The 27,240-nt window shown below is 37.0% G+C and overlaps 1 protein-coding gene across 1 annotated transcript; it reads right to left on the reverse strand.

Annotated features, from left to right (window-relative positions):
• Positions 1-906: 906 nt before the first annotated feature.
• Positions 907-26,890, reverse strand: LOC117326867 (ras-related and estrogen-regulated growth inhibitor-like). Its single transcript, XM_033883653.1, has 5 exons — positions 26,161-26,890; positions 23,097-23,153; positions 4,728-4,801; positions 2,505-3,134; positions 907-2,021 (listed from the first exon to the last, which is right to left on the reverse strand). The coding sequence occupies exons 1-4, from the start codon at positions 26,282-26,284 to the stop codon at positions 2,697-2,699; spliced, it is 693 nt and encodes a 230-aa protein (XP_033739544.1). The 5' UTR covers positions 26,285-26,890; the 3' UTR covers positions 907-2,021; positions 2,505-2,696.
• Positions 26,891-27,240: the final 350 nt, after the last annotated feature.

The following is a 27,240-nucleotide window of genomic DNA, read 5'->3' on the forward strand; positions in this document are numbered from 1 at the left end:
TTTGTTTTTTGTTTTGTTTTTTATTTGTTTGTTTGTTTGTTGTTGTTTTTTGCTGGATTTATCGCCCCGTGAACAGCCAGGATCATTTTGAGGCGAGGTCTCCTTGTAGTAGCTGGTGGCTACCTCACTGAACAACATACGGGAGACCCGTTGCATACCATCCAAAGCAATAAGGGTAAAGTGTCTTACCCAAGGAAACAACCACGACATCAAAGACCGGTCCGTTTCTCAGCTTGCCTAGAACACAAACCGACACGGGTAGGGATTGTCGAATCACGTACCTCGGATCTTCGCCTGAGATTACGAGGCCGGCGCTCCAACCGACTGAACAATCGCGATGGATATCATAAAAATTACGTTTATCTAACGATAAGGAAAGCATTTCAACTTGTTATGAATTTAAACGACGCACTAAAGAAACATTAAACAATTAAAGAGTAATTTCTAGTACTTAAATCTTTTTAATTAGCGATTACTGATTATAACTATAAAGTTTCTTAATCTGTGTTATATTTGATATTGAGGGAAACATCTTTGAAAATGTAAATAAAAGCACAAAAAGTAAGAGGCCACAATCGGTAATCTTCGGGTCTTTCCGGCATATTTGAAATTATCGAACGCGTTGATCATATTTGATTATTTTTCCTAGTAGACGTATTTTACGCGTCTATACACGAAATTCAGCAACATATTAATCATAATAGTAAATGCACATGGCAATTCACATTTAGTCATCAAAATACTGTGATGATGCATGCTGATATCATTCTGAAGAGAAATTTAGGAATGTCTTATGATAATAAAGATTATTTATAATTTATTGTGACATTCATTAAGGACGTAAATGAAGTTTCGAGAAAAAACAGTACTCGCTTACGTCATTAATCAATAAGATAACAACCAGAAGCTTGTTAATTAATTTTAATCATCAACTCTCTCACAAAAAAGTATCACATGTTCACCGTAAAGGTCGTCTCAAGGGCGGTTTGTTCCAGCATACTTATTCGCAATCGCTGAATCAGCAATTCTGTCTGACAATTAATATTTTTCTCCAAATAAATAATTATGGCTTTTATTTGACCATTTTTCATAGTCTGATTCGTTACGCTATTAGACTTCCGCTTCAACCCCAAAACGAGGCACAGATTGAAGCTCTAGACGTGACGTCCGTTTTATATACTGATTCCCATTTCCGGATACACTGTCGTTTTTGTTAAAGTCTCACAAAGGTCCACAAAACCCGACTGGTATTTGTTTTGAACTGCGTCTCACAAATGGGATTTGAAATGAAATGTATTCTTCCAGACGATCTACTTTCCATGAAAGACTTGGTAGTCATTGTTCGTCCGAACACTTTACATTCTATAGACACCAACAGCCATGTATACTGTGGGACGCATCTAAGATGCGTCCAATGTCTCGTCCGTGTTTCAGTTAAGGGTATATGCTACCATATAATTCCATACTTAAATAGTATCAGAGTTAACTCCCTTCAAAGAACAATTCGATAAGTCATTGTGTATATTATAACCCTTGCAAAAGCAATCCGAATAACCATGATTTATAAAAGTATTTGACAGGAATTTCCTAAATTGCTCAACTCTTCTGTGTATGGAGGTGTGTAAGTTACAGGTTGAATACGTCCTTAAACACGATACATTCACATAATTTGACTTCAAAGCCGAATTCCAACATCCAACTTCTGCTATAGATTATTCTTTTCACTCTTGGTAACCCGTATACAAAACGAAACACTAATGAAGTCGTGGATAGCGCGTGTAAAATTACGCATTATCTCGTGCGCTTCACGTGCAAGACGAGTTCGTTGTACGTCTCATGATCCAGATTAAAAAATACATTAGTTTTAGATTTCTTTATATATTCCTGAAAGCTTGTGAATAATGCCTTCCGTAAGATAAACAGATCACGTTGTTGAGAATAGCCGTCCTCTACAGTACACCAGCACTCTGGAAAGCTTCATGCCGGAGTAAAAAGGAAGCTTAAAACGAATTCTGCGATTTCTGAAAAATAATGATATCTGATATAAGACGATTGTATGTACATTCGTTTTCATTTTAGTTCATCATATTTTTTTCAGCAGATATTATTTTCACTAAGCCGGTCAAAAATTAATAACTCTGGCCGTGGCTAACTGTCAATATTTGGAGAATTTTATAAGAAATAAACGAGGCAGTATTTATCTTTTGCATAGATTAGATACATAAGTAAAATGAATAAATCAATGAATAAATAAGAAAAATAATGATAATGCCGTAAATTTGCTGCCGTCAAAGAGAACATGACATGCTTTCTATATCATACACTGTTGTAATGAACTGAACTTATTTAAATATTTTCATTGTTTCTATGTTTACAAATGTTATACGTTAAATTATTGCTATAGATAAATATATACTCTAAATGTTCGTCATTTCTTTATCATGAACATATCAGCGTTAAACATATTGTATGTTACTGTGTTAACATGTTGTCTCCATATTTACCTGTATAAGATGTTGCCAAATGTCTGGCGGGTTATGTCAGACCGGAAGCGGGCGCTGCTCATGCGTAGTAAGACATCAATGTTGTTTTTAATCTGGATATATTGGGCAGAATTATCCTTCAAAATGTCGAATAATTTAAATAAAATCCATGGAATTAAATGAATATCACATAAAAACATCAACCCGCACCAATCACGCACTGAGTGTTCGTCGAGCGGGGGTCTTCCCGGAAATAACTTTTTGTATAGCTTGTTTGAAACGAAGGGACGAACTCGCCTTCCTCTGACGTCCCTCACGCGCGTTTTTAGCTCGCCTGCACTCTCGAAATAAGTCCTGGAACATATCTGTGATCACGGAAACTTGTGTCCAGTCAGCGGCGGATACTTCGTAGAATTTACAGCCAATTTCGTCCGCCAATTCCATGCCATGATTGACCGGAACTTGACGGTCGTGAAGCAAGTCTGACTTGTTGCCAACCAGGATACCACTGATGGCGGTGGAATGACGCACATTCTCGACTTGTCTTTTGATGTTAATGACCTCGTCAAAACTGTCTTTGTCCGTTATTGAATACACAAACACAAAACAGTCCCCCCACAATGCGTATCCGTCCTTCCATCCTTCTTCCATCTGCAACATTCCAAAGAAAGAACATTTATTACACGAGTCTTTATTGGATAATACATATGTATGTCCAATTTAATTAAAGAAAGACGTTTGGGATGGGTAGCTTTGACCTGCATTTAGCTCTATATGAATAGGGTTGTCGTATAACGGAATCCACAAATCCTTGTACAAGAAACAGATATCCAATAAATCCATATAAATTGGTACGTATCCTTAATTTCACTTGTCCTACATGTAGGGCATAGCAATTGCATATAATCTTAAGAGGCGACTAAATTTGGGATCTGATATATTCTCTCCTTCTAAACAACTGTTTTCCTTCTGACATCTCACTTGAAAATGTCTAACTTTTGACCTTAGTTAAGTGTTCGCCAACGTGAGGAAGGTAATGGGTTTTGTCTCACAGGCTGTGCTATACCGAAGTATTAAAGGGGCACTTGGTGAATTCTACTAACACTTAATGAATGGAAAACGAAACTATGGCTGGCTCGTTCCGGTGTCAGTATAACGTATAATGTCTCGTGGAGACATGATTGAGGTCTATAAAATCACCTCCGGAAAATATGACGGGGAAGTCGCGAAATTGTTTTCCGTAAATGTAGGGCCAATCCATCTGCGGACATAACTTTAAAATACATAAAGGATTCTCAAGATTAGATGTCAGAAAATAATCGTTCCATGCAGAGAATTGTGGATATTTGGAATAGTCTTACATTTGATGTTGTAAATGCAAAATCAAGCTGTGAACTAAACAATTATTTATTATTTCAATAACTCAATTACGAGCTGACAATCAAAGGACGTAAATCCTGTACAGATTTTATGTATGCTTTCAGAATAAATCTATGTATCTATGTAAAACGGACCGGAAGTGACGTCATTCCAATGCGCATGTGACATGACGTTTCAGTGAAATGCCACTATAACTTTCAAGTAGGTATCGCACTGCTTGATAGGACTTTGAACGATATCAAACCAACCTAAACATCTAAGTTATCTTTGGTTTCGGTAAGGAGTCATCTCTCATATTCATGAATGCTAGAATTCTTTTCCCGTCTTGTCAACTCGTAACGACCGTAGTAAGGGCTTTGACCTTGTCAATTAACCACGTGGAATGTTTCCTCTAATCTAGCTAATGAGGAACTACAAGTGCGTGGGCAAACGTCAGCTGTCGTTCGACGGTCCAACGTTTGTACTATCCTACCGACCTATACACAGTACAGTTGATAGGCTCCGCATAATGTCATGTTGTTTAATGTAACATTTCGGTTAATGTCATGTATCTTCTGTGTATTAATTTGTTTACTTCATATATAACCGGATTTAACATCATATTCTTTGCTAAGTAAACATATATATCAATAACCTCGCAATATACATGTATGACCTTCATGGCTTACTGCCACAAATTGGCTTTGTCTAAAAATAGATCAAGTATGCCGCTTAATAACACATCACATTATACAAAGTTCATGTGACATGAGAGAAAAGTACGCAACAATGTGCTTTAAATAATTTTTATTTTTATTATTTTTTTTTATATTTTTTTTTGTCTTGTTTTTTTTTCTGTTTTGTTGTTGATGTATTTTTACTGACCTGACCAGCTGTGTCTAGAATCTCCATCTTGACCTCATCGTCGTCAAAGTTCGTCCGATATTTATAAATACTTTCTGTAATATTAAAAAGAAAACATATTATTCAACTGAAGTTTAATAGAACATCGCATCAACAAATCATTTTAAAACTTTAATAATCAACACGTAGAACAACATTAAAATGAGATGGGAATTAAGGTATTCTGGAAAAGTAATGGCATATGTTTACAAACATATGTTTAGAAAGGCTCGTTAAAAGAAGCTAAAAGAGAACAAGGCACTAAAATCTAGTTCCATTTGTCTCCATCGGACGTGAAACCAAGGGCTTAGTTCCGTTGATCTCCATACCAACTTAATTTAACCATAGTTCCATTTGTCACCATCGAAACTGAAAACCATGGCCTAGTTCTGTTAATCTTCAAACCGACTGAATTTAACCATACTATATTTCTATTTGTCTCCTTCGGAACTGAAATTCGTGGCCTAGTTCTGTTGATCTCAGAACCACCTTAATTCAACCATAGTTCTATTTGTCTCCTTCGGAACTAAAAGCCATGCCCTAGATCTGACGATCGCCAAACCAACTAAATTTAACCATACTATAGTTCCTTTGCCTCCATTGGAACTGAAAACCAGGGCCTAGTTCTTTTGATCTCCAAACCAACTAAATTTAACCATAATTCTATTTGTCTCCTTCGGAACTGAAAGCTAGGGCCTCGTTCTGACGATCTCAAAACCAACTAAATTTAACCATACCATAGTTCCTTTGCCTCCATTGGAACTGAAAGCCATGGCCTCGTTCTGACGACCCCCAACAAAATCTAACCATACCATAGTTCCATTTATTTCCAGTCGAACAGAAAATAGCGGAATCGAAAACCCTACACAGATAATCTATAACATGGGATGAGAACTTTAATTCAACTCTTCTCATCCGGATGACGGAATTAAAACCCATTCCATGCAATCGAAAAATAATCTATTTATGATTTATGTTCTTATCAAGTCACGGTCATACAGACAACATACAACTATACATATTTCAATCAACATATTTGACAAACAATAAATCCTTAGCAAGGATTAAGTCTTGTTAACGAAAATTGGAATTAATCCCACGAAATGCTGTTAAACTCCTTTTTAAGACCAACTTCATATAAATTTATATCTACATATAGCACATATCGGTCAGCATCAATTTCACTAAGATAGATCTCAAACTGTTTAATAGGTGCTTGATATTGCTGTACTTTGTAAATTGGCCCACTTAATCATTGGGTAATCACGTGGTTCTACAACCCGTTATAGAACCAAAATCTGTTCCTCGTTAAAACAGGTACAGATATATGTATATAAGCGTATCGATTTGGATTCAGCCTCTGTACGATACCTTTGAAATGTAATATGTTAATTATTTTTGGGCTTTTTCCATTACATCAAAGTTACATCATACGGAACAAGGGACTCATTAAAGTGATGCACTTTTACAATATTAACGTTCCATTGGAAAGTGTTTCCAGGTTTGGAGAGCTGACCTAGTTAAAATGTCACCCGAAACAGTAAGTGCATGCGCACTCGATAGCATCGTCCACAGGGGCCTGAGAATTTTAACAGTCTACATGTATTTGGGTCTTACCTGGCGTGTATAGCACATTTTTAGACGTTTTTGGTGGCTAGATCAAAATTCGGTAAAATTCGGTTAAAATGACACCCCTATGTTCATTATAACGAGGAACATCGGGGTGTCATTTTTAACGAATTTTAATCTAGCCCCCCCCCCCCCCCCCCCCCGAAAAATTCGATAAAAATGACACCCCCAATGTTCAATATAACGAGGGGCACCGGGGTATCATTTTAAACAAATTTTAATCTAGCCCCTGAAAATATGCTTTACACATGCACCAGAGAAAGTCCAAATACATGTAAACTAAAAATCATCAGGCCCCTGTGGACGACGCTGTCCAGTGTGCATGCACTTACTTTTTCAAAAGATACATGTAAACTGTAGCAAACTCTCATGTCACTGTGGCATCGTCTGTCGACATGACGTCATATGATTATTTCCTTTCCATGTTATCTAACATGTCTAATCGTCGCATGACCTCTGAACTATTTCAGTTCCGTTCATTTGTTCATGGTTTCAATCGTCATATTTGTTAATACACGATATGCTACCTATTTTTCGCGACGCCATGATAAGGCAAATTGTTCTTGTTACTGCCGTGACGTCATCAGAAGTGTTGTGACGTCAAAATAGAATCTGTGTCATGGCATATGTGAGGACACCACGAGAAGACAAGTGACATATGTGTCGGTCGAGGTGACGACACGACCTGGATCATGGCGCCTTCTAGACACTATTCAGTACTAACTGAACTCGAAAAAACAAGCAAGTTCGTTACAAATTTTATCGTACGTATACATGTAGCAACAAAGCACGAAAGGAAGCTCTAAATGACTATGTGGGTAAAATACAGGAGAGTTGAGGAAAACGCAATCTGAGAAAGCCATCAGTTTGACTTACAGTGCAATTCGTGTGTAATTAGGTGCCTCGTAAACGCTTTGGCACCAGGTAGGTGCAAATTAAGACTGGGATTCTGTATTTTATTATATTCAACACCTGGGAGATTGTTTATAATGTGAATATTACGCGATACATCACATAAATTATACAATTATTACCTTTTGATAAGGTATATACATGGTTTTATTAACACGAGAGAATTTATTAACCGAGGGAAAAGTAAGAAATGTGGAATGGCTCCCCAAGTGTTCTATATTTAGCCTCCCTGACTTGTTACCGTATCTATTGTCTATATCACTCAGCATACGGTATATCTGTACGTAACAGGTCGTATGTTCTTTCTTTCTTTCTTTCTTTCTTTCTTTCTTTCTTTCTTTAACAACCAGGGTCATTTTAAGACGAAGTCACCTAGTAGTTGATGAATAAGATTTAAGTTTCCTGTCCACAGACAATCTTATCACACTATCGTCCATTATTTCTGTTATCTGAGGAACTCCAGAGAGTATAGGAGTCAAACCATACACTCAGAGGAAGCGCCTGATACTTAACTGACTGAGCTAGTGTGGTCCCATGTGGTGGTTTTTTTCTTTTTTTAATTTTCTAATTTTCTCAATATAGGTCAATATTTTCTAGGATTCAACAGGATTATACTGAAATGAGAGCTAATATCATTATCGGCATGCAATGTTATTTATTTCAGTATAGTAAGACAATTATCAATTTTAAAGAATATGTAAAATAGGTTTTATGTTTACTTGAGAAGATCTAATATTGCTCTTTGTTTATCAATATTTATTTAATTTCGGGGACTTTAGTGAGGCTAATTAGGTTTTCAATTACTTTGTTATCCTTTAATGACTGTACAAGTAGCTGTTGATAGGACATTAAACAAGACAAAATCAATATAGATATGTAATTTTATATATCAAAGTTACACTTTTGGTGATTTAAAAAAAATGTTACAAGTAATTATAATGCATGTACTTTAGACATTGATTGTTCAAAAAAAAAAAAAAAATATGAAAACAAAATCTGGGATAATTTCAATTCAATCCTTATTGTAATAAGGTAATGTAAAATAATTTTTATTAGATCATTTTTTATATGAACGTTGTTTCGTGGATACGGCATTACGTTATCAATATCTATGTAGAACGATGTTTGTTATTTCATTATGCGGTGCTTCCTTTCATCCACGCAAGTGCATCAAACTTTGAGACATGATAACGAATATAGGTCAAGTGTTATTCGGGGCAGATCGGCGATACAGCTTATTGATGTAAACTTAGAAAGTGAAATTGGCATGTTGAAGTGCTGCCAAACCTTTCTACTATGTCTAGTTTTGACGGACAGCGATCGGAAACTTCGGCGCTGATGAGCGTCAGATTTATCAGTGAATGAGCAGAGACGAGGAACTCGAACAGTGGGAAGATGGCGGCTGACAGTTGTTATCGAGTATAATATGTCAGGTCGGGATGTTTTCACCTCTCCACGCACGGGCAACACCTCCTCAGCAAGTCAGAGTGCCAGCGATGGTTTTTAATGGTATTTTCGTGTATGTTGTAAATTTAATAACCAATTAGCTATCTTCCTGGGACTCTAAAATTGAGTTTTAGCTTGAAACTGCTGACAGACGGAATATCGGAGTAAAATACAAAGAAAAAAAGACGGAAATACACCGAAAAGGGAAGGATGTAACGTTGTAGAATATGAAGGGAAATATATAAAATTTCGAAACTTTAAATATCAAGTAGGATGCATTTAACTCAGGTTGGATAATGAAGAGGCGTGCTTTTCCGGAACAGGGCATATCTCCACTTCAATTGAGAGCCAAGACTTCATGGCTCGCCAATACGCCTTAAATGTTTACAGCAAAATTAGTTTGTACATTGTAGTTGCAATCGGTAAGATTTTTAGAGAAAAGTTACTGCCCTGGTTCCCATTTTGAGGACTTCACATCACCCGACTAGACATTGCATGGCGGATGTCAGCAATGAACCAAAAGACACATGCATGTACCGTTCCGGAATTATTTCTATTATTGTCTTTGTATAATGAACATGGTACGTACATTTCTATTTTCTTCATGCAGATTTTTTTTCTTCTTTCTTGTTTAGCCTAAGTTCGATTGATTTTGAGTTAAAATATCAAAGTAATGTAACCGTCTATTTACCTAACATATCATTTTCTTTGTCCCATCTACGCATCCAAATTGCTCAATAATTTACTCGACGCCTAACGACGTTTGAACATGTCGGACATGTTGGATATTAATAGTAACGACTGGCTGACGTTGAAAGTAATGATACACAGAATGTAAAGTACACAAAAAGGAAACTTCACGAAAGAGATTGAATCTGTAAAACTGAGGAAAAAAAGAAAAGAATCTTACCAATTTTAATTTTGAAACCGACGACGAAAAGTACATGCCATGTACTGCATATAATGTGTTTACTTATTTGTGGAAGAGGCAAAACAAAGTGATAATATATGTTTTATTTACAGCTGTTTATTTGTAAGTGGGAGGTCGAAAAGAGTTAATTCTAAATGTTTTGCTTTTTTGATTCTCTGAAAAAAGCCTTGATGCCTACTGCAGCCATTGAGAAATGAGATTTTTTATCATTTTTACTTTTTTAGCTTCTTAATTTTTGTCTTCGTCGATTTACGTTTTTCAAAATGTTTCCGGTTTCAAATGGCGCAATGGATTCTTGGTTGTTTTTGCTTTTGTTTGTTTTTGGAATTGGCTCACGTGTTTTGTTTATCATGTGCTAAAAATAGCCTGATGATTTGTTAAGGAGCGAACACGTGGACCTGTCAGTCATACGATTACTAAAAGACCGTTGAGTTCACTTGTTCGAGGGGGGCCGCGGTGACCGAGTGGTTAAGGTGTCCCGACACTTTATCACTAGCCCTCCACCTCTGGGTTGCGAGTTTGAAACCCACCTGGGGCAGTTGCCTGGTACTGACCGTAGGTCGGTGGTTTTTCTCCGGGTACTCCGGCTTTCCTCCACCTCCAAAGCCATGCACGTCCTTAGATGACCCTGGCTGTTAATAGGACGTTAAACAAAGTAAATTACTTGTTCGAAGATCTACGGAGTTGGAGACAATGCGTTGACATTGATGTCTTGTCATAAAAAGTCTTGCTCTCTTGCGTTCCGGTTTTTGTCAATGTAAGCAATTCGCTGAAATTTTGTGAAAAATTTCCTCCTTATTTTGATAATATTTTCATTTCCATGTACCACGTCCTTGTGATGCTTCATTCATATTTTCCACTCCAAAAACTTGCATCTTTGAAATGGTCATGCATGGAACGGGAATTTTTTTTAAAGCAAAGCGTGGTTAACATTCGGCTTTAGAAGGAAATGTCAAATGTCATAGCTCTTATTTATGATGTTTTTTTTCAGCGGAACGATTGTCACTAGTTTAGTATTTTCACCCCCCACTAATGCAGACAACAAAATTGGCGCCATTATGACGTCAGACAAAGCCGATACCATCAAAACAAACGCATACACCTCGGTACAGACCGATGATTAAACAATAGACGGTAATAATATAGTTGTTAAACAATAGGACAGTAAAAATATAGTTTTAAAACAATACGATGTTAAAGTACAGGTTTAAAACAATAGGACGGCAACAATATAGTATTAAAACAGTAGGACGGCAACAATATAGTTTTAAAACAATAGGACGGCAATAATATAGTTTTAAAACAATAGGACGGCAACAATATAGTATTAAAACAATAGGACGGCAACAATATAGTTTTAAAACAATAGGACGGCAATAATATAGTTTTAAAACAATAAGATGTTAAATTATAGTTTTAAACGGATAGGAAACTCGCTTGATACATCGTAATTTTGCGTGTGGATATCATGTCAGATATCTTTACACTAAGCGCTGCATGGATACGTATCCTGAGATGAACCCAAACGCGATATGGGGGTCAATTTAGTGTTCAAACCCAAAAACTACACAATTGTCACTGACGTCATTAACATGGATTTTCTACAGACCCGCGTCCTCGAACATGATCAGCAAAACTACACAACTATCACTGACGTCATTAACATGAATATTCTACAGATCCGCGTCCTCGAACATGATCAGCAAAACTACACAACTACCACTGAGGTCATTAACATGAATATTCTACAGATTCGCGTCCTCGAACATGATCAGCAAAACTACACAACTATCACTGACGTCATTTACATGAATCTGCTGATAAGAAAGGGAAACTTGTAAAACATGTTCAACAGTTCGGCAAATAACCAAATCATGTAAAGCATTTCGTTCCTAACAGCCGAGCTAAGTACCAAAGGCTGTGTTCATCAGAAGTGTAAGACAAGCGAACGATGGTAGGGAGAAAGAACAGTGGGGTTGTAATGGGCCAATAACCTTAGATTTGTCAGGTGCTGTTGTACAGTCAGGTACAGTTCGTGTACTAATAGCAGCGACGGCGGCGGCGACGACGAGGAGGAGGAGGAGGACCATACCCCTGCATGTAGAGCCTGTACCGACAGGTGGCGACGTTGTTGTTCTTGACTTGTACAGACAGGTGGCGACACCATACCTTCCCTATTCAGTGTATCAACACAAACTAGGATATTCTCTAGTGGGAGCTGTAAACAATGCCGTTTTATTGAAAGGCAACACGTGTTCCTCTCTGTACCATTTAAAAAAGACGCAGTTTGAAAACAAGTGCAATGTCTGAGAAACCTATCAATGATAATTCGTCTGGCCATATCTACCAGAATTATAATTACAAGGATTATATCTAACAAGGCAATATAGATGCCCTTTGCATTGCATTTAATCCCTGTTAAAGGGGCATTCCTTCGTTTGGACAGCAGAAACATGCAAAATTTCTATTGATGAAATTTTATGTCCGAACAAGGATTATATGAGTGTTTGTGCCAACTTGTTATGAAATTAACAGTGAAATGTACAGAAAAGTTGCAAATCGTACAAAAATACCGCCTGTCTTTGCGGTAATTAATGATAATTCGGGGCGAATTAAGATTTTTACGATCTAATACTTGAAGAACTTTGGTTTATCTTGAGAGTAAAACTGCCGTATTGATGTAAAGATTATATCTTTTACTACATGGGGAAAAACATATTTTCCATTAAGTTCCCTCTTGGCGACCTAAACTTTATTCAAACGAAATAATGCCCCTTTAAAATGTACTAAACCCGAACTCGGATTCGGAAAAAACGGAAATTATGAGGCTCTGAGGCAAAATGGCGGAAGAAACCAGTGCCTTTTTAATTTCACATTAAGTGCGTTTCCGACATCGTCATGATGTGATCAAACTGTTTCATTTTCAATCTGATGCATAATTTTATTTCTCCAGTTCCAATCTATTATCTATAACGCGATCTTTCACTAACAAGATAAATTGACACGTGCCATACTAGATAAGAAGCATTTCTATCAAACGTTCTGGAGATTAAGGGTTTTCTTGGTTATTATATGTATACGTTTTCAAACATTTGTAATACTTAAACTCTATATGGGTGAGTTTTACGTGCTGTTTAAGATAACGTGGACATGAAAAAACTAAAACAAACCCAAATCTCTGTGATGTTTCATCTACACGGGAGTTTCAAGGTTTTTTTCTGACGGGTTTCTCCATATTTTATAGATAAAGTACATTCAAGCTGTGACTATTATGATATATAAATCCTGTCCACGGGTGGGGTTTGTGTACACTGCTACAAGGTAATACTTGGCACAAGTCGTGCATGGGATCTCCCAACGAATAAAAAATATATACTGCTCGTAAAATGGCCGTCTGCTGATTCCGTCGACAAGGTGTGGAGTTTGTCTATGTTTGTTTAATATACCCACGCTTTTCTAAACAGTGAAATAGGTACGGTGTATTAATTCCGATTCATACTCTCCCTGCTGGGGTGTCTGTAATGAAATCCCCATGTACCTTCCCCACTAGTTATACAGCCGGTAGATATATCTATACAGAAAATTACACTCTAATCAAATATTAGTCTTTAATGGAAACATGACATGCTTCCTCAGTATGCACGTGCAGTCGCCATGGATCATCCTATGTTCGCTGTTCATCATTCGTTAATTACCGATACAAGAACACACTCAATATGGCTCTAGTAAATGATGTTTAGTTAGGTGGGGTAGAGGTTAAGCATATGGCGACCAAACTCGTTCTACGACTTAATTGAGCTGTTATCTTTTCGTCGACATGGGGGTACCATCTCAGTAGGGGGAGATAGTATGTTATTATCGGTCCCTTCTTTATCAAAGAAAAAAGATAACTACTCAATTTAAGGGAAGATCGTTGTTGATAACTATCTCGGGCGGTGTCCCATTTATAGTCAGATACCGACTCATTTTATATATCAATTCATCGAGGCGATGTCAATGCCCGAACGGAGGAAGTTTTGTCTTTGGGTTTAAAAACGTAATCCGAATCAAGCGAATTGCATTCTTTGCTTTGAAGACGAAATATCAAAACGTTCTTACAACGTCATACATAATTCTTCTTTGAGTTTAAAGATTAGTTTCAGGATTTCAACGTTTGAAAATATGATATCCGCTTTGAAAACGAACTATAAAAAAAATACTCCATAGATTGTGTAGTATAACGTACCAAATGAACCGAACTATCATTGAAAATGGAAGCGAACAACAAATATAAAACAGGTTTATCTCGCCGGATGTAGTATTAGATGCGAGATGAAGGTATTGATGGATACCGTGCAAAATCTAATGATCAATGCAATAAGGGGATTCCGCGGATAATTAAATTAGCCAGTGACATGGTATATAGGTCAGAATACCCGGCATGCAATTTGGTGGCAAATTAGGATACAATGGAACGGGATGTAGAATTAGACGAGAGATGAAGGTGATATATATACCTTGAGCATACAGGATGTAGTATACGTCGAGAGTAGGGAACAATGAAGATATACCTTGATTTTATCAATCTATGTTCTATGAGGCACGACGTATACTTGTTAACGAGCGATCAATGTTAACAGAATGATACCTACGTGAACATCTAAGAATATCTGCGGAGGATGTCAAATTTGATTTGCGATCAATTACGGTATTACAAGGAAGTTTGTATCATACCTCTGGAATGCGGCAAGATATCATTGGACAGAAAAACAGACCACTAACGAGAAAATGATAAAATAATTCAAGCTTACAAATAAACAAAATTACGGTCAGGCATGGACAACGAATGAAATATATTCATAAAAATACCCAAGACGCGATGGTCGACATATCCCATCCTGCGAATTTAGGTCAAATCGAAAAAAATGTCACGTCCTCCAATGAAGAGATGGGGTTGTGACAGGTCAACTAAGGAGCTCAATCAAAATGGCCAGTAATAAAGGACAATAGTATAGGAATATTTCTCATTGAGATCATGATGGCGGTCATAATTCATGTCTTACGGTCTTCCATCAACTTGTCAGGAAGTAGAAATGGATGAACCATCATAGGAGTATTGAACAGGATGTAGTATTGGGAGAGAGAAAAAGAATGCGATTGATGAAGAATTCAAGGTCAGTAAACAAAAATAGCGCCGACGACTATACAAATGCGTGTTCAAGAACAATTTGAAAAAAAAACCGGTTTCGTTTTGTTTTATTGGGCTACTACTTACTTCACTTTCAACTAGGATTATAATTAAGCACATGAACAACTTTGTGTAAAATATATGTCTTTCCTATCGAGAAATATATCAACATTGATACTTATCAACTGAAGATGGTGTTTTACAGAATTTAATATACCGTTTATATTGACATTAAATTCATCAATTACACATTTCAAGCGGACGAGATAAAGCCTTTTAGAGACTATTAACACAGGCGCGCGCCTCGACATCCAAACGAAACGATATCGCGATATGAGATTTAACAGGAATTCTAGCAAACCAAACCCCTGACATAAAAACCTCATCAATATCAATCAAACATACACCTGTTTGCCGTGGTATCTCCCCAATCTGCACCCCCACACCTCCGACCCTCACCTATAGCCCCTCCCCGTAGACCCCTCAGCACGTGCTCAGCATGCAGCGACACATGGCGTTACTGGTATGCTTGGCTATCTTTTCCTGAGTCCACGATGAAAAACATTTGGCCAATGAAACATTTGGTTAATAAAAACATTAGGTTAATAAAATGTACCAAAAGACGCCATTTTGGCAACACTGACGTTTTTTATGGGGTTTGTCGAATGAATTCGAATAACATTGAATATACACAAAAGATACTTCTATAGATAAATGTGTTAAACGTGTGTTCATTTGCTTTTCCATCAATTAGGGGTTTATTCGTCGTTTTTAAGGCCCTAGGGATGTTGATATCAAAATATGATAAGGTACTTCTAGAGCACGGCCACATTTTTACACGATGTCGACGTACATGTATGCAATTGACAAATTGCCATTTTCAGAGAGTTCATAACTCTCTTACTTGTTCGTTTGTTTTTGTTTAACGTCCTATTAACAGCCAGGGTCATTTAAGGACGTGCCAGGTTTTGGGGGTGGATGAAAGCTGGAGTACCAGGAGAAAAACCACCGGCCTACGGTCAGTACCAGGCACGTAGGTTTCGAGCTCGCAACCCAGAGATGGAGGGCTTGTGATAAAGTGTCCGGACACCTTAAGCACTCGGCCACCGCGGCCCCAATTCTCTTACAACTAGCTCGTGTTTGTGAATCGTGATAGGGATAAATATTAACATTTAAGTATGGTACAGTGTCTTGATGTAAATAATCTAGAAACCAAACGAGATAACTCCATTCTTTAGAGTTTGATATCATGTGTGTCAGACATCAAGCTCGGCGGAGAGTCGTACTGCATACTATATGTTCAAAAATATCCTACTCCGATCTAAAAGTTACGAATCTGTGTTTCAGAATGATAGCAACCAGTCTGGGAACTGGCCATCATTTCTGTTTGTTTGCTTGTTTTTGTTTTACAGCCAGGGTCATTTAAGGATGTGCCAGGTTTGGAGGTGGAGGAAAGCCGGAGTACCCGGAGAAAAACCACCGGCCTACGGTCAGTACCTGGCAACTGCCCCACGTGGGTTTCAAACTCGCAACCCAGAGGTGGAGGGCTAGTGATAAAGTGTCTGGACCCCTTAACCACTCGGGCCACCGCAGCCCCTCATCATTTCTGACACACGAAAGTCAAAACGCTATTAATGTGTGAAAACTCCCAGTGATGGTTAAATACCACACTATACATTGCATATCATCTACAAAAAACATGACGTCACAACATGATTCGCGCTAGATAGGAAAACACTCGCGTGCACTAGTTCCTATTTTCATGCTTTGACAGTCGGAGCTAGCAGCTGATTTAGCGCCATACCGCATAACATATATGATAAATGTTGCATGGTTCGTTTGTAGAAACGACTATATGTAACCTACAGCTACAGAAATAGCTTTATCATAAAAAAATCAGACAAAGTCAATTTGTAGAATGGCTTTTAAGCTGTGAGGCTAAAAGGGGATAGAAAATAAATTTCCCGAGATGGGAGCCGGGATTAATCCAACGACAGACAATCCAGAGCAAGTTGTTATTGAGGATGAAATATCAAGCACGTGCTTCCTGCTGACGAGATAAAGGAACTGTCGGAGTCTGGTGACGTGGATCAGGTTGCGGTGATCCGTGGCTTCCATCCCAGCATCAGCAGCCGAGCAGGGTCACGCATCAGTAAACCCACACGTTCCCGCTAACAACTCTATCTATGTTCGTTTATCAAGCGTTAAATAGTTTTGTCTAAAGTCTAGCCGCTTGTAACGCGATAATGACAGATCTGTTAAATATTATGAAGAAATGTGTAAAGGAGGTAAAACTTATTCGACAATGTGGGCTAGTTTTCCTGTAGTGGTGAAATTATGTGTATACAATTTTAAAAAGTATTTACTGAAGTACATTTTTGTTTATTTGCCATCTGTCAAAAGAAAAATATTGCTACTGATAAAAATCCACAAACCGTTCAACACCATTTAGCATACACCATGCGGAATTCCCAAAGTAAAATTTGGAACGAAATGGGTTCCATTTGATCTTGCAGAATTCTTATATGCTGGAGAAACTTCACTTACTTTATATGTAAGTATTGCGGTATATTTTATACTCAAAAGTTTATAAAACATGAAACTTAAGAAACTTTATACTTACAAATGATATAATGATTAATGTTTAATTAGCAAAATATTTTGTACTGGGACCACATCTTTGTTTCTATAAAAGAAAATATGATCTTTGAAAGGATAGTAAAAAATGACATACACAATTAGCAAATTTAGATATGCAGAATAATGTTTATACAATCAAAGTACATTTATAATGCTTGTAGAAAATCATTCAAATTAACAGTATTTAAGTTCTTCTTTAAAATTGACAAGACAAAGCTCCAAATTCGTATCTTATCCTGGTTTGTTTAATCCATAACATTCTATTAAAACCAAAACACTTTTGTCGTAATACCCTTGTAAACAAGCATGGCGTCGCTGTGATACACTCGGTGTTATATTTTAATAAAGCTGCTCATCTACCGGGGTATTTAAATGTCAAATCAATACTTGTGTTTGTTTAACAAAGATACCCGACCTACTGACATACTTTTAACAAAGTAAGGATGGCATTAAAGGCTCAAGGTCCGCTATAAAATGTTATATTATTTTAAGAGAGAAATCCCTTCCGACTATGTAAATATCTGCGTTATATCCGAGACGGCATCTCTACCAACACCTGAATAAGACCCGGACTGGGTCATGTCATGTTTTGAGTAATGATAGGTTCAGGTAATGCAGCTAATATTTAAATAGTCAACGTATTAGACAATATTTCCACAAAATCCCTTCTGAGCAGTGGCTATACATGTACATCTTCATTAGATATAGCATGACCAATAAAAATTGAGAAGTCCTAAAAATTCATCAGAGATTGTGTCAATAAATATTGACAAATCCTAAAAAAAATCATCGCAGATTGTATGTCAGTTAAAATTGACAAATCCTAAAAGAAATCATCGGAGATTGTGTGTAAATAAGGATTGACAAATCCTAAAAAAAAAAAAAAAAATCATTATTTTTGTTTCCCTGTACTTTATTTTAGATTTGACTATTCCCTCTGATCTGATGTCCTTTCAAATACACCTATTTGACAAATAGTTACGATTGAATGACAAGTTAATCAATGGATAAGAGAGGATGACAAGATAAGTCTTTACAAATGCTTTCTCACTTTATGGTGTGACCCGATGTACCCATATCTAATTCTTAGCCGGAAGCGTAGGACGGTTTACCCTGGCTTATTGGTAGGAACATATTGGAGTAACCCACGGCTTATTGGTGGAAAGGTCATTGGCTCAAATTCCACTGGCGACACAACGGTTCTGTTCTTCTGCGTGACGCATTGCATTTGTAATATGTGGTAGAAAGTCTGGAATTATTTCCCAGTGTTTCGATATGTCAGTGAAATGACAGTACATTGTATAAGGTTGCACAAAACGCAAAAAGCTTTTAGTACATTTCAATATTTTGTTTTGTTTTGTCAGGGGTTCAACGTCCTCGTAACAGCCAGGGTCACATGGGGACAGGTGTCAAGGAGACGCCAAGAGAGGAAAACAAACCATAGAAAGACAGTAATGAGAAAAGAAAGGAAAAAAATAATATCCCAACTGTCAAAATGGAGACAGAAGAAAATTGTCACATCTACCACTATTTCTTTCAGTCGCCTTTTATGGTCATAGTGAAGTACGATAAAGCGAGCTATATTCTAGGGTTCGCCAATGTCCCCTGAACAGAAGACGTTTGAGAAACCAACCCCAAGGGGGTCGTTATGAGAAATGCTGACGTAAAAGAGGACGAATTCGTATACATTGAGTAAGTACCCCTATACATCACAGAGAAGAATATACGTGGTTGGAACCGCAGTGGAAACTCTTGCCCTGATAGTATGTCCTTCTAAAGTATTATAATCTAAATATGCCAAAACGATACGATTTAATATTGTCTTGTAACTAATTCGTCAAAATCCGTTTAGACCAATTCGAAGGTAAGATATGCTTGTCCAGCCCTGACCCTTGAAACGTCTGAAAAACATTCCAGCGATACCAGAAATGATATCGTCTTTAAAATTCGCTTAATTGATTACGGAGTATCGCTGGTACCTGTAACTTAAAAGGGGACGTAATCTTTTAGTGGCTAATATTGGCATTCACTTTAAGGTCACCTCGAGTTCAACTTCAATCATTGACACTTGTGTACAGGTCGTGCTTTTGAAGTATATAGGGGATATCGACCCATGCCCATACACGGTTGTGTCGTTGTTTTAGACGATAGATTTTGCGTTTTCATTTCGTTTCATTCAATTATGTTACAATGATAAACCATTTCGGTTATAAACTTTTTTCTCTCGTTCCAGTCAAAGCCCCTCTGAAATTTTTACTTTATTTATTTATTTCTATTGGCATTTCATACCTGCTATATGGCATTTCAGTATAATTTACCGGAAGTGATGTCATGTCAATTAGCCTGCTACATGACATTTCAGTATAATTTACCGGACGTGATGTCATGTCAATGAACCTGCTACATGACATTTCAGTATAATGTATCGGAAGTGATGTCATGTCAATTAGCCTGCTACATGACATTTCAGTATAATTTGCCGGAAGTGATGCCATGTCAATGAACCTGCTACATGACATTTCAGTATAATTTGCCGGAAGTGATGCCATGCCAATGAACCTGCTACATGACATTTCAGTATAATTTACCGGAAGTGATGTCATGCCAATGAACGTGCTACATGACATTTCAGTATAATTTACCGGAAGTGATGTCATGCCAATGAACCTGCTACATGACATTTCAGTATAATTTACCGGACGTGATGTCGTATCAATGAATCTGCAATATTTCATTGAAATTGCACTACAACCTGGACCATAGTTGGTCCCATTAAAGCAGCCGCCATCCTGAATTGACCTTAATGTGTTGATGGGTAGTCCAATAGCAACAACCAACAAAGCAGGAACGCCATTAATATAAATTGTTTGTGTTCCTTTAACAAAATACTCTTCTCGGGTGGTAGAGAAAGTATTTATGTTGAACGTCTATGCTACCGATTCACCTCATAAAACACTGTTTTCTGTATAAACACACCTATCTCCATACCTGCTAAATTCTTACTACTGTAATAAATACATGTCTATAGCTCTAATCTCCTCGCCCTCATCGTACGACAATATTTAGTTTAGAACGAAAACCAAGACCACTTGGCGATGTCTATTCATAGAGGGTTGCTTATCATCGCCTGAATAACTCCATACAATTTTCTATGTTTTTGGGTGTTTTTTTTTTTTCATTTGTGTTGGTGGCATTGTTGTAACCGTTGTTTTGGTTACACAGTTATCAAGGTTTATTCGTCTTGATTCACGTTTTATACCATGTTTTTGGTTTCTTCGAGGCAAGTTGCTGCATTTTTGTGTTGATGTGATCTCCGTTTGTTTTGTTATCTTCCCTTTAATTTACTTTTTTAATTGCCCTTTTCCGGATTCCCAATTCCGGTTTCCACGCCTTTGTTTGTGTTTACATTTCCCCTTGTTCCCAGTTTTACGTCCCTCAGTACTTTTTATTCACTCACCCTTTGGTATCTGATCTGGGGTGGTATATTTCTAACCTGATTGCCAAGTCTTAATTCATGCGAAAAAAGACAGTTCATAATAGCAATATGTACTAAATAATCTTTTGAAAAACAATATCAAGAATTATTGAATTGATTGAACATAATAAAACTGATAGAATTCCTTTGCCCCTCACCTCCCTCTCTCCCCTCCTGAATCCCCCCTGCATATTTTGATATTATTTTTGATCTATTTCTAGTTTTATTTTGGCCGCCGCCTATCACTGACGAGTCCCAGAAGGACGAAACAGCTGTAAAGTACAGCATAATTCAATTTCGCTCTACTTTATCTAGCCTGCTTTGAAAAGTGCTAATATCTTGTATGTCTTTTGTAAAACCATCTAAAATTGAGTTTATTTAGGTCAAGTTGTCATAACACGACTTTTGAAATAGTTATTTCGACAACTCGCGTTTTTTTCTTCTTTTACAAACGGTAACACGATTTTTTTTACGAAATTTAAGAATATATGTCGAGATAAATTATTACCGCCGGTCTCGTTAAATTATCATTATATCGTTATAAATTTTGTTAAAAGTCGCGGTAGTGACAAAACAACACGACTTGTCATAATATACATATTTTAGCGGTAACCTTATTTAAACGGTAATCTTATTTTAACGGTAATCTTATTTTAGCGGTAATCTCATTTTAGCAGTAATATTAGTTTAGCGATAATCTTATTTAAGCGGTAATTTTATTTTAGTAGTAATATTATTTTAGCGGTAATCTTATTTCAGAGGTAATTTTATTTCAGAGGTAATCTTATTTTAACGGTAATTTTATTTTAGCACTTTTCGCGCTAAAAAAGCATAACGCTAAATTAGGATTGTGCTAAATGTAGTATCTATATACTATTAGCGCGCCAATTCATCAATGTGCTAATCTGTTAAAATTCGGAGAGGCGCTTAAATTTGTTTGCGCAAAATGATGTATGTTTACAGTATCTCAGAAAGTCGTGTTACGGTAAAGCGAATTAAATTAACATGATAGCAGAAATTATGCCATCATACTCCGAAGTTTTTGATTTCGATTACATGATGGTAGACTCCCCATTTTTTTGCTCAAGTGGAAAATAGATCCTCTTTGGGAAAAAAATATGATTATGATCCTGAATGCATCCTGGGAGCATTCGTTGAACAACACAGGAAATCGTCAAGGGCTACCGGAAGTGTAAGTCCAGTGAGATAAATGAAGTTTTAACACCGCGCCATTTCCGACTACATGTATACCCCCAACATGTAATAAAAGGAAAACGCATGGAGTGACATAGAACAGAGGAAAGATAGAGAAAATCGTATACGCTTACAAATTGATTTTTAAATTGTTATCATTACCCAGAACATACAAATCAACCTACAATAGGATTCTCATCAAATGGCTCGTGGAACACTTGCCATGATACGGAGACTCGTAGCCCATATAAACAGGTGCCTGGTAGATCTAAACCTTTGTAGATAGATACAGAACGATTCGGTTCTGATGAGGTAACAAGAAGCTGGTATGTTTGGCTTAAACGATGTTTGTTGTGAATGTCTGTTTGTAAAGGTTTTACTATGTAACCTCAGGTGGCAGTTTGGTAACCGACCGTGTAAGTACGTTCGGATGACGCGTAATGGTAATCTCAGGGGACAGCGTATACGTCAGTGCAGTACAATCTTAGGATTGGAATTAACACAGGATGTTTATAGACGGGTGAAATGAGGTAAACGAACGAAACACACGTGGTAATTAGAATCGAATAGACCTTGCAATTAAAAGGGAAATAAAAGGAAAGTTTATCATGTGAATTGCAGCAGATAGGGACAGTGTTTATAAAAATACTGTAGGTTGGGGCCTAAAACGTAGGTTCAGCAAAATAGCGGGGAGGTTTAGAGAAATCTAACCAAATCAAATTAGAGCTTCCGAGCAAACATACAAACTGAAAAAAAAACGGAATTGAAAAAGTCTAACATGTACATCACGAAGCCATGATTGCATATTTCTTTTTAAAACTTTTTACCTTATCCTGTTCTTACAATAGATATCTCTCACAGATCGAGGGGAGGGGGAGGGGGGAGCGGGGAGCGGGCAGGGGGGGGGGGGGGGGGGGGGGGGGGGGGGGGGGGGGGGGGGGTAACAATATTACTTACCTAGAGTTGGGCAATATTCTCCAATGAACCGCTTCGTCAGAAAGCGCACCGTAAGAGCTAAAGTAATAAAAACAGAAAGAAAACAAATCTATAATGATTCACACAGGTGTAGTCCTTATAAACAAACGTTAGGGCTGGGCAAGAAAATAAACATTATTGTTAAAATCTGCAAGGTATATTGTTAACACATAAATAGTCTATTTTCCCACTCATCTTCTGATGAAACGTTCTAAAACATGTTGCTGTAATCAAAATAACGAGCACGTTCTTCTATCATGAAATAATAGCCAATTGCAGGTGTATTACACGTTTATTACACATTTGCATGTATATTCTCTATATCTATAAAATGTTTTAAAACGGAAATAAACTAATCCGAGACTATATGCCATAAAATGTTTACTGTTTATAGAAACATTTTTCAGAACATTTGGCCATGTACTTTTAAAAAGCTCAGACAACACAATCTATATACTGTTCTGTTGGCCCGGATGGAAGCAAGCAGAAGTAAAACTAAAGGAATGAACTGAAAGCAGTTGAATTATTTCATTATTTTTTCTAAATAGGGTAAAATGAAGCACAGCACATTGATGAAGTAAAGGTTACGCTGAGTTCAAATTAGTTAGGGTGTAATGCATTCTTGTTGAATAGGACAGTTGTCTTTCTTCCAAGATATGACAACGGCGTCCATTTTTACAATGATGACATCAAAATGATGATGACGCCACCAATTGAGAAATAGTATTCATAGGGCCATGAATGCCATCTTAAGTTATTATGGTTTTGGTAAATCACATGACATAACACTGACTTCCCATTGGCTGCACAAATTGTTACTATGAGGCGATAGTGTCCACTTCTTCGGACACTATCAAATTTGGCGCGAGATTGAACGCATACCTATTGTGACGTCACTGATATTGTTGTGATTGACACTGAATACGAAAATGGTTGACGGAATATTAGCCTACCATTCTTCGACAACAATATCGGACCATACTCAAAAGTTACCAATGATTCTATAATACTATGCCATCTCGATACAACACTATCATACGATAGAGAAGGCAGGACATTTTTGGTATACATAGCACTTAAATCTTACTTTGCTAATTTCAATATTAAACTTAACATTTCACGATCGGAGGGCCTGTCAGCGTCATCCTTTTTTGTCGACTGCGTTTGCACTAGTAATAGTGACGTCAAAATCTATTCACGTTCAATCTCGCGCCAAATTTGATAAAGTCCGGAGAAGCGGGCACTATCGACTTATAGTACCCATATATGTAGCCAATGAAAAGTCAGTATTCTGTCATGTGATGTACTGATGTATACAAATTCTAAGGACTAAACCGTACTATTATGATATTCATGGTCACAATAAATGACAGACCTCTGCAGGGAAACATTGCAATTGTTCAGTATCGAAAACAATATTCACAATAATACATTTGTATCTAAAAGAAGAAAATAAACTTATTCCGGAGGTTATTTGCAACGCATAGTTTTCATTGTTCTAATTCCGGAGTGACGTGACTGACATTTTGCGTTAACGATTATATTTTTTTCCAGAATTACAATTCTGACGCCATAAAAGAAATAGAAGCATTCCTGTGTGTTCTAGCCCTAATACCCAAGTGTCAGATATATTGTGTAAATGAAGGGTTTTATGATTGTAAATGTCTATATAGCAACGGGGTCTTGGCACCGTGAGGACCCCGACTAGGCATAATGTATTTGTTTCATATCCGTCAATGTGGTAATTTACCATTGGAAGTGATTGCGGTAATGTTTATATCCCGTGAAAGCCTATGTTTTTACCTTGGGGAGATAGGCATGAGATACTCAATACAAAAATAAAAATATTTCAAGATAGCGAAAATATTTTCAAAATCACGAGAATTTAACATTCAATGCATTTCGCATATTCACCATGAGAATATTGGCAAAGCCTTGCAGGGTTTTTCATGTACAGCCATCGGCAATAACTTCAAACCTGTCTGTTGAACAAAATGAGGTCTAGTTTATGAAAAAATTGGACAATTTAAATCGCATTACCACTTGCTAATGGTATTACTCTTTGCATGATACATTCGAGGGTTGAGTAAAAGTTCTTAATTTGACGGAAGCGACGTGCATTGTACTCAGGGGGGGGCGGGGGTTTGAGGTTTCCTCATTGTTTTGAACTGTTTTCTCTAAACTCCTCTACGTTTCTCGCCTTAAAATGAATTATGTTATGCAAGCAATGAAGAAATTTCCAAGACTTCTTGTAAGGTACTTAATATGTCTGAGGACATGGAATAATTGAAATCCTGATCTTTGAGTCAATATTAAACAAATTCGCACCAAAGGTTAACGATAGACTTATCTAGCTATGATTTTCCTATATATCCGATCTACAGTAATATTCAAAGAACGCACGTTATATTACACTATAGCAATTGGGCCTCGTAATTGGATGTTATTCAAATATATACAAATATTCAGTTAGGAATAAGTAGAATCTTGTAAGTGTTTTGATTATATTTATTCACATAAATTTTGTTTATGGAGGTAAGGGAAATAAGAAACCCCTAAATGGTTATAGGAGATGGTTAATATGACCCAAATATCTAATTCTGAACGGCTTTAAGAAGATTCAGTGCAGTGAGAATCAATATCTCTTTAGCTCTACTACAATATTTTTTTCTGTGACGTTTAAGATTGTATGCCCCTCTTGTCCCACACACTTTTATCCATAGAATTTATTTTTAATGACCTTATATAGTTGATGAACCATTACATCTACAAACAAACAAACAAACAAACAAACAAACAAAACAACAGATGGACAAACGCCTGTATAAGGTTATGTGTAAACTAGCCATCGTGTGGTAAAGCTCTAAACTCTTAAATCTTAATGAAAATGATTGTAATTGGTTACTTTGAAAGACTGAATAAAATACTATTTAGAATACAATACTTCGCTTGTAAATATAACATACGTCATGTATATTCTTACAACTTAATAATTTTCCAGATTGAATCATAATAGCGAAAAAAAATTTCCGTAAGTTTAGCTTACCTGTCTTTCCAACTCCAGGGCATCCAAGCAAAACCACCTTGAAAACACTGTCTTTGCTGTCACTTCCGTTGCTACGGTATCGAGATCCATTCATGGTTTTGTCCTTAAATCTTAGATCGTGCATCACACGCGCCTATGTCAGGGTACCTCTTAGTTATAATAGCTTATATTATGTACATATATATATATATCAATATTTCACATCAACCCTCTCGAATAATCACATCACAAAAAATATATCACAGGTAAAAATATGATTTAGTAATTAAATCCAGAAATGATCAAAGTATCTCAAAATATTCAGATATCCCGGAGAATCACAAGTATTCCTAATGCGAAAATTTTGTAAATGAGAATATTTCGGTATGTGAGATCCCGGTAAGTGCCGTATGTAGTTCAGCAAGTTATAGGTAGCTGATGAATTGACGGGGTCGGTCGGCAGACATACTGCGAGCTCTCTGTACTGGAGAATTTCGTGTATCTATACGGTGGCGTTAGTTCGCGGGCAGCCTGTCATTATGTGCGAGCATTTCTGAAGTGTGAAGCGTATTATACATAACGGCAGGAAAGACTGGTATCGCAGAATAAATTTAACTATCAGCGCTCGAGATAGGGCCTCAACACCCGTCATAGTTCCGTGGTAAGGGCTCTCGACCTTCACGTATGTCAAATACAGATTAAAGGATTTGTAGCTCGGTAATATTAAAACTTTGTGATGAAAAGAAAATATATATATTATTGAAAATTAAAATTAGATAAATAATTTTACGATATCCGTATGCGATGTTTTAAAATGTGTTTCAGTCCGTATTAAAGCAAACTTTTCTTAAGTAGATAAAGTTTGTACAGAGTAAATATCGTTTTCAGTCCTACATTTGCCTGTTGCTATAACACACATATCGTACGGATTCACAGACCCATGTGCGCACGCGGAAGTGTCTTGATAAGAAATTATCTTGCTACTAGCTTGCTCCGCGTATTATAAACGATGTTTGAGTAGAAGATCAACGGGTATTGATGGGTATCCGGACACCAGGTCAAATTATTGAACACATTTCGACGTCAATGCCGTTCGGAAAG

The sequence above is a fragment of the Pecten maximus genome, chromosome 5 (assembly GCF_902652985.1).
Source record: "Pecten maximus chromosome 5, xPecMax1.1, whole genome shotgun sequence".
Classification (NCBI taxonomy): domain Eukaryota; kingdom Metazoa; phylum Mollusca; class Bivalvia; order Pectinida; family Pectinidae; genus Pecten; species Pecten maximus.

Excerpts from the sequence above, each read along its gene's own strand:
- LOC117326867 (XM_033883653.1), bottom strand. The coding sequence starts at position 26,284 with ATGCACGATCTAAGATTTAAGGACAAAACCATGAATGGATCTCGATAC. Across the intron at positions 23,154-26,160 it reads CCCTGGAGTTGGAAAGACAG|CTCTTACGGTGCGCTTTCTG; the intron begins GTAAGCTAAACT and ends TTATTACTTTAG. Across the intron at positions 4,802-23,096 it reads AGAATATTGCCCAACTCTAG|AAAGTATTTATAAATATCGG; the intron begins GTAAGTAATATT and ends TTAATATTACAG.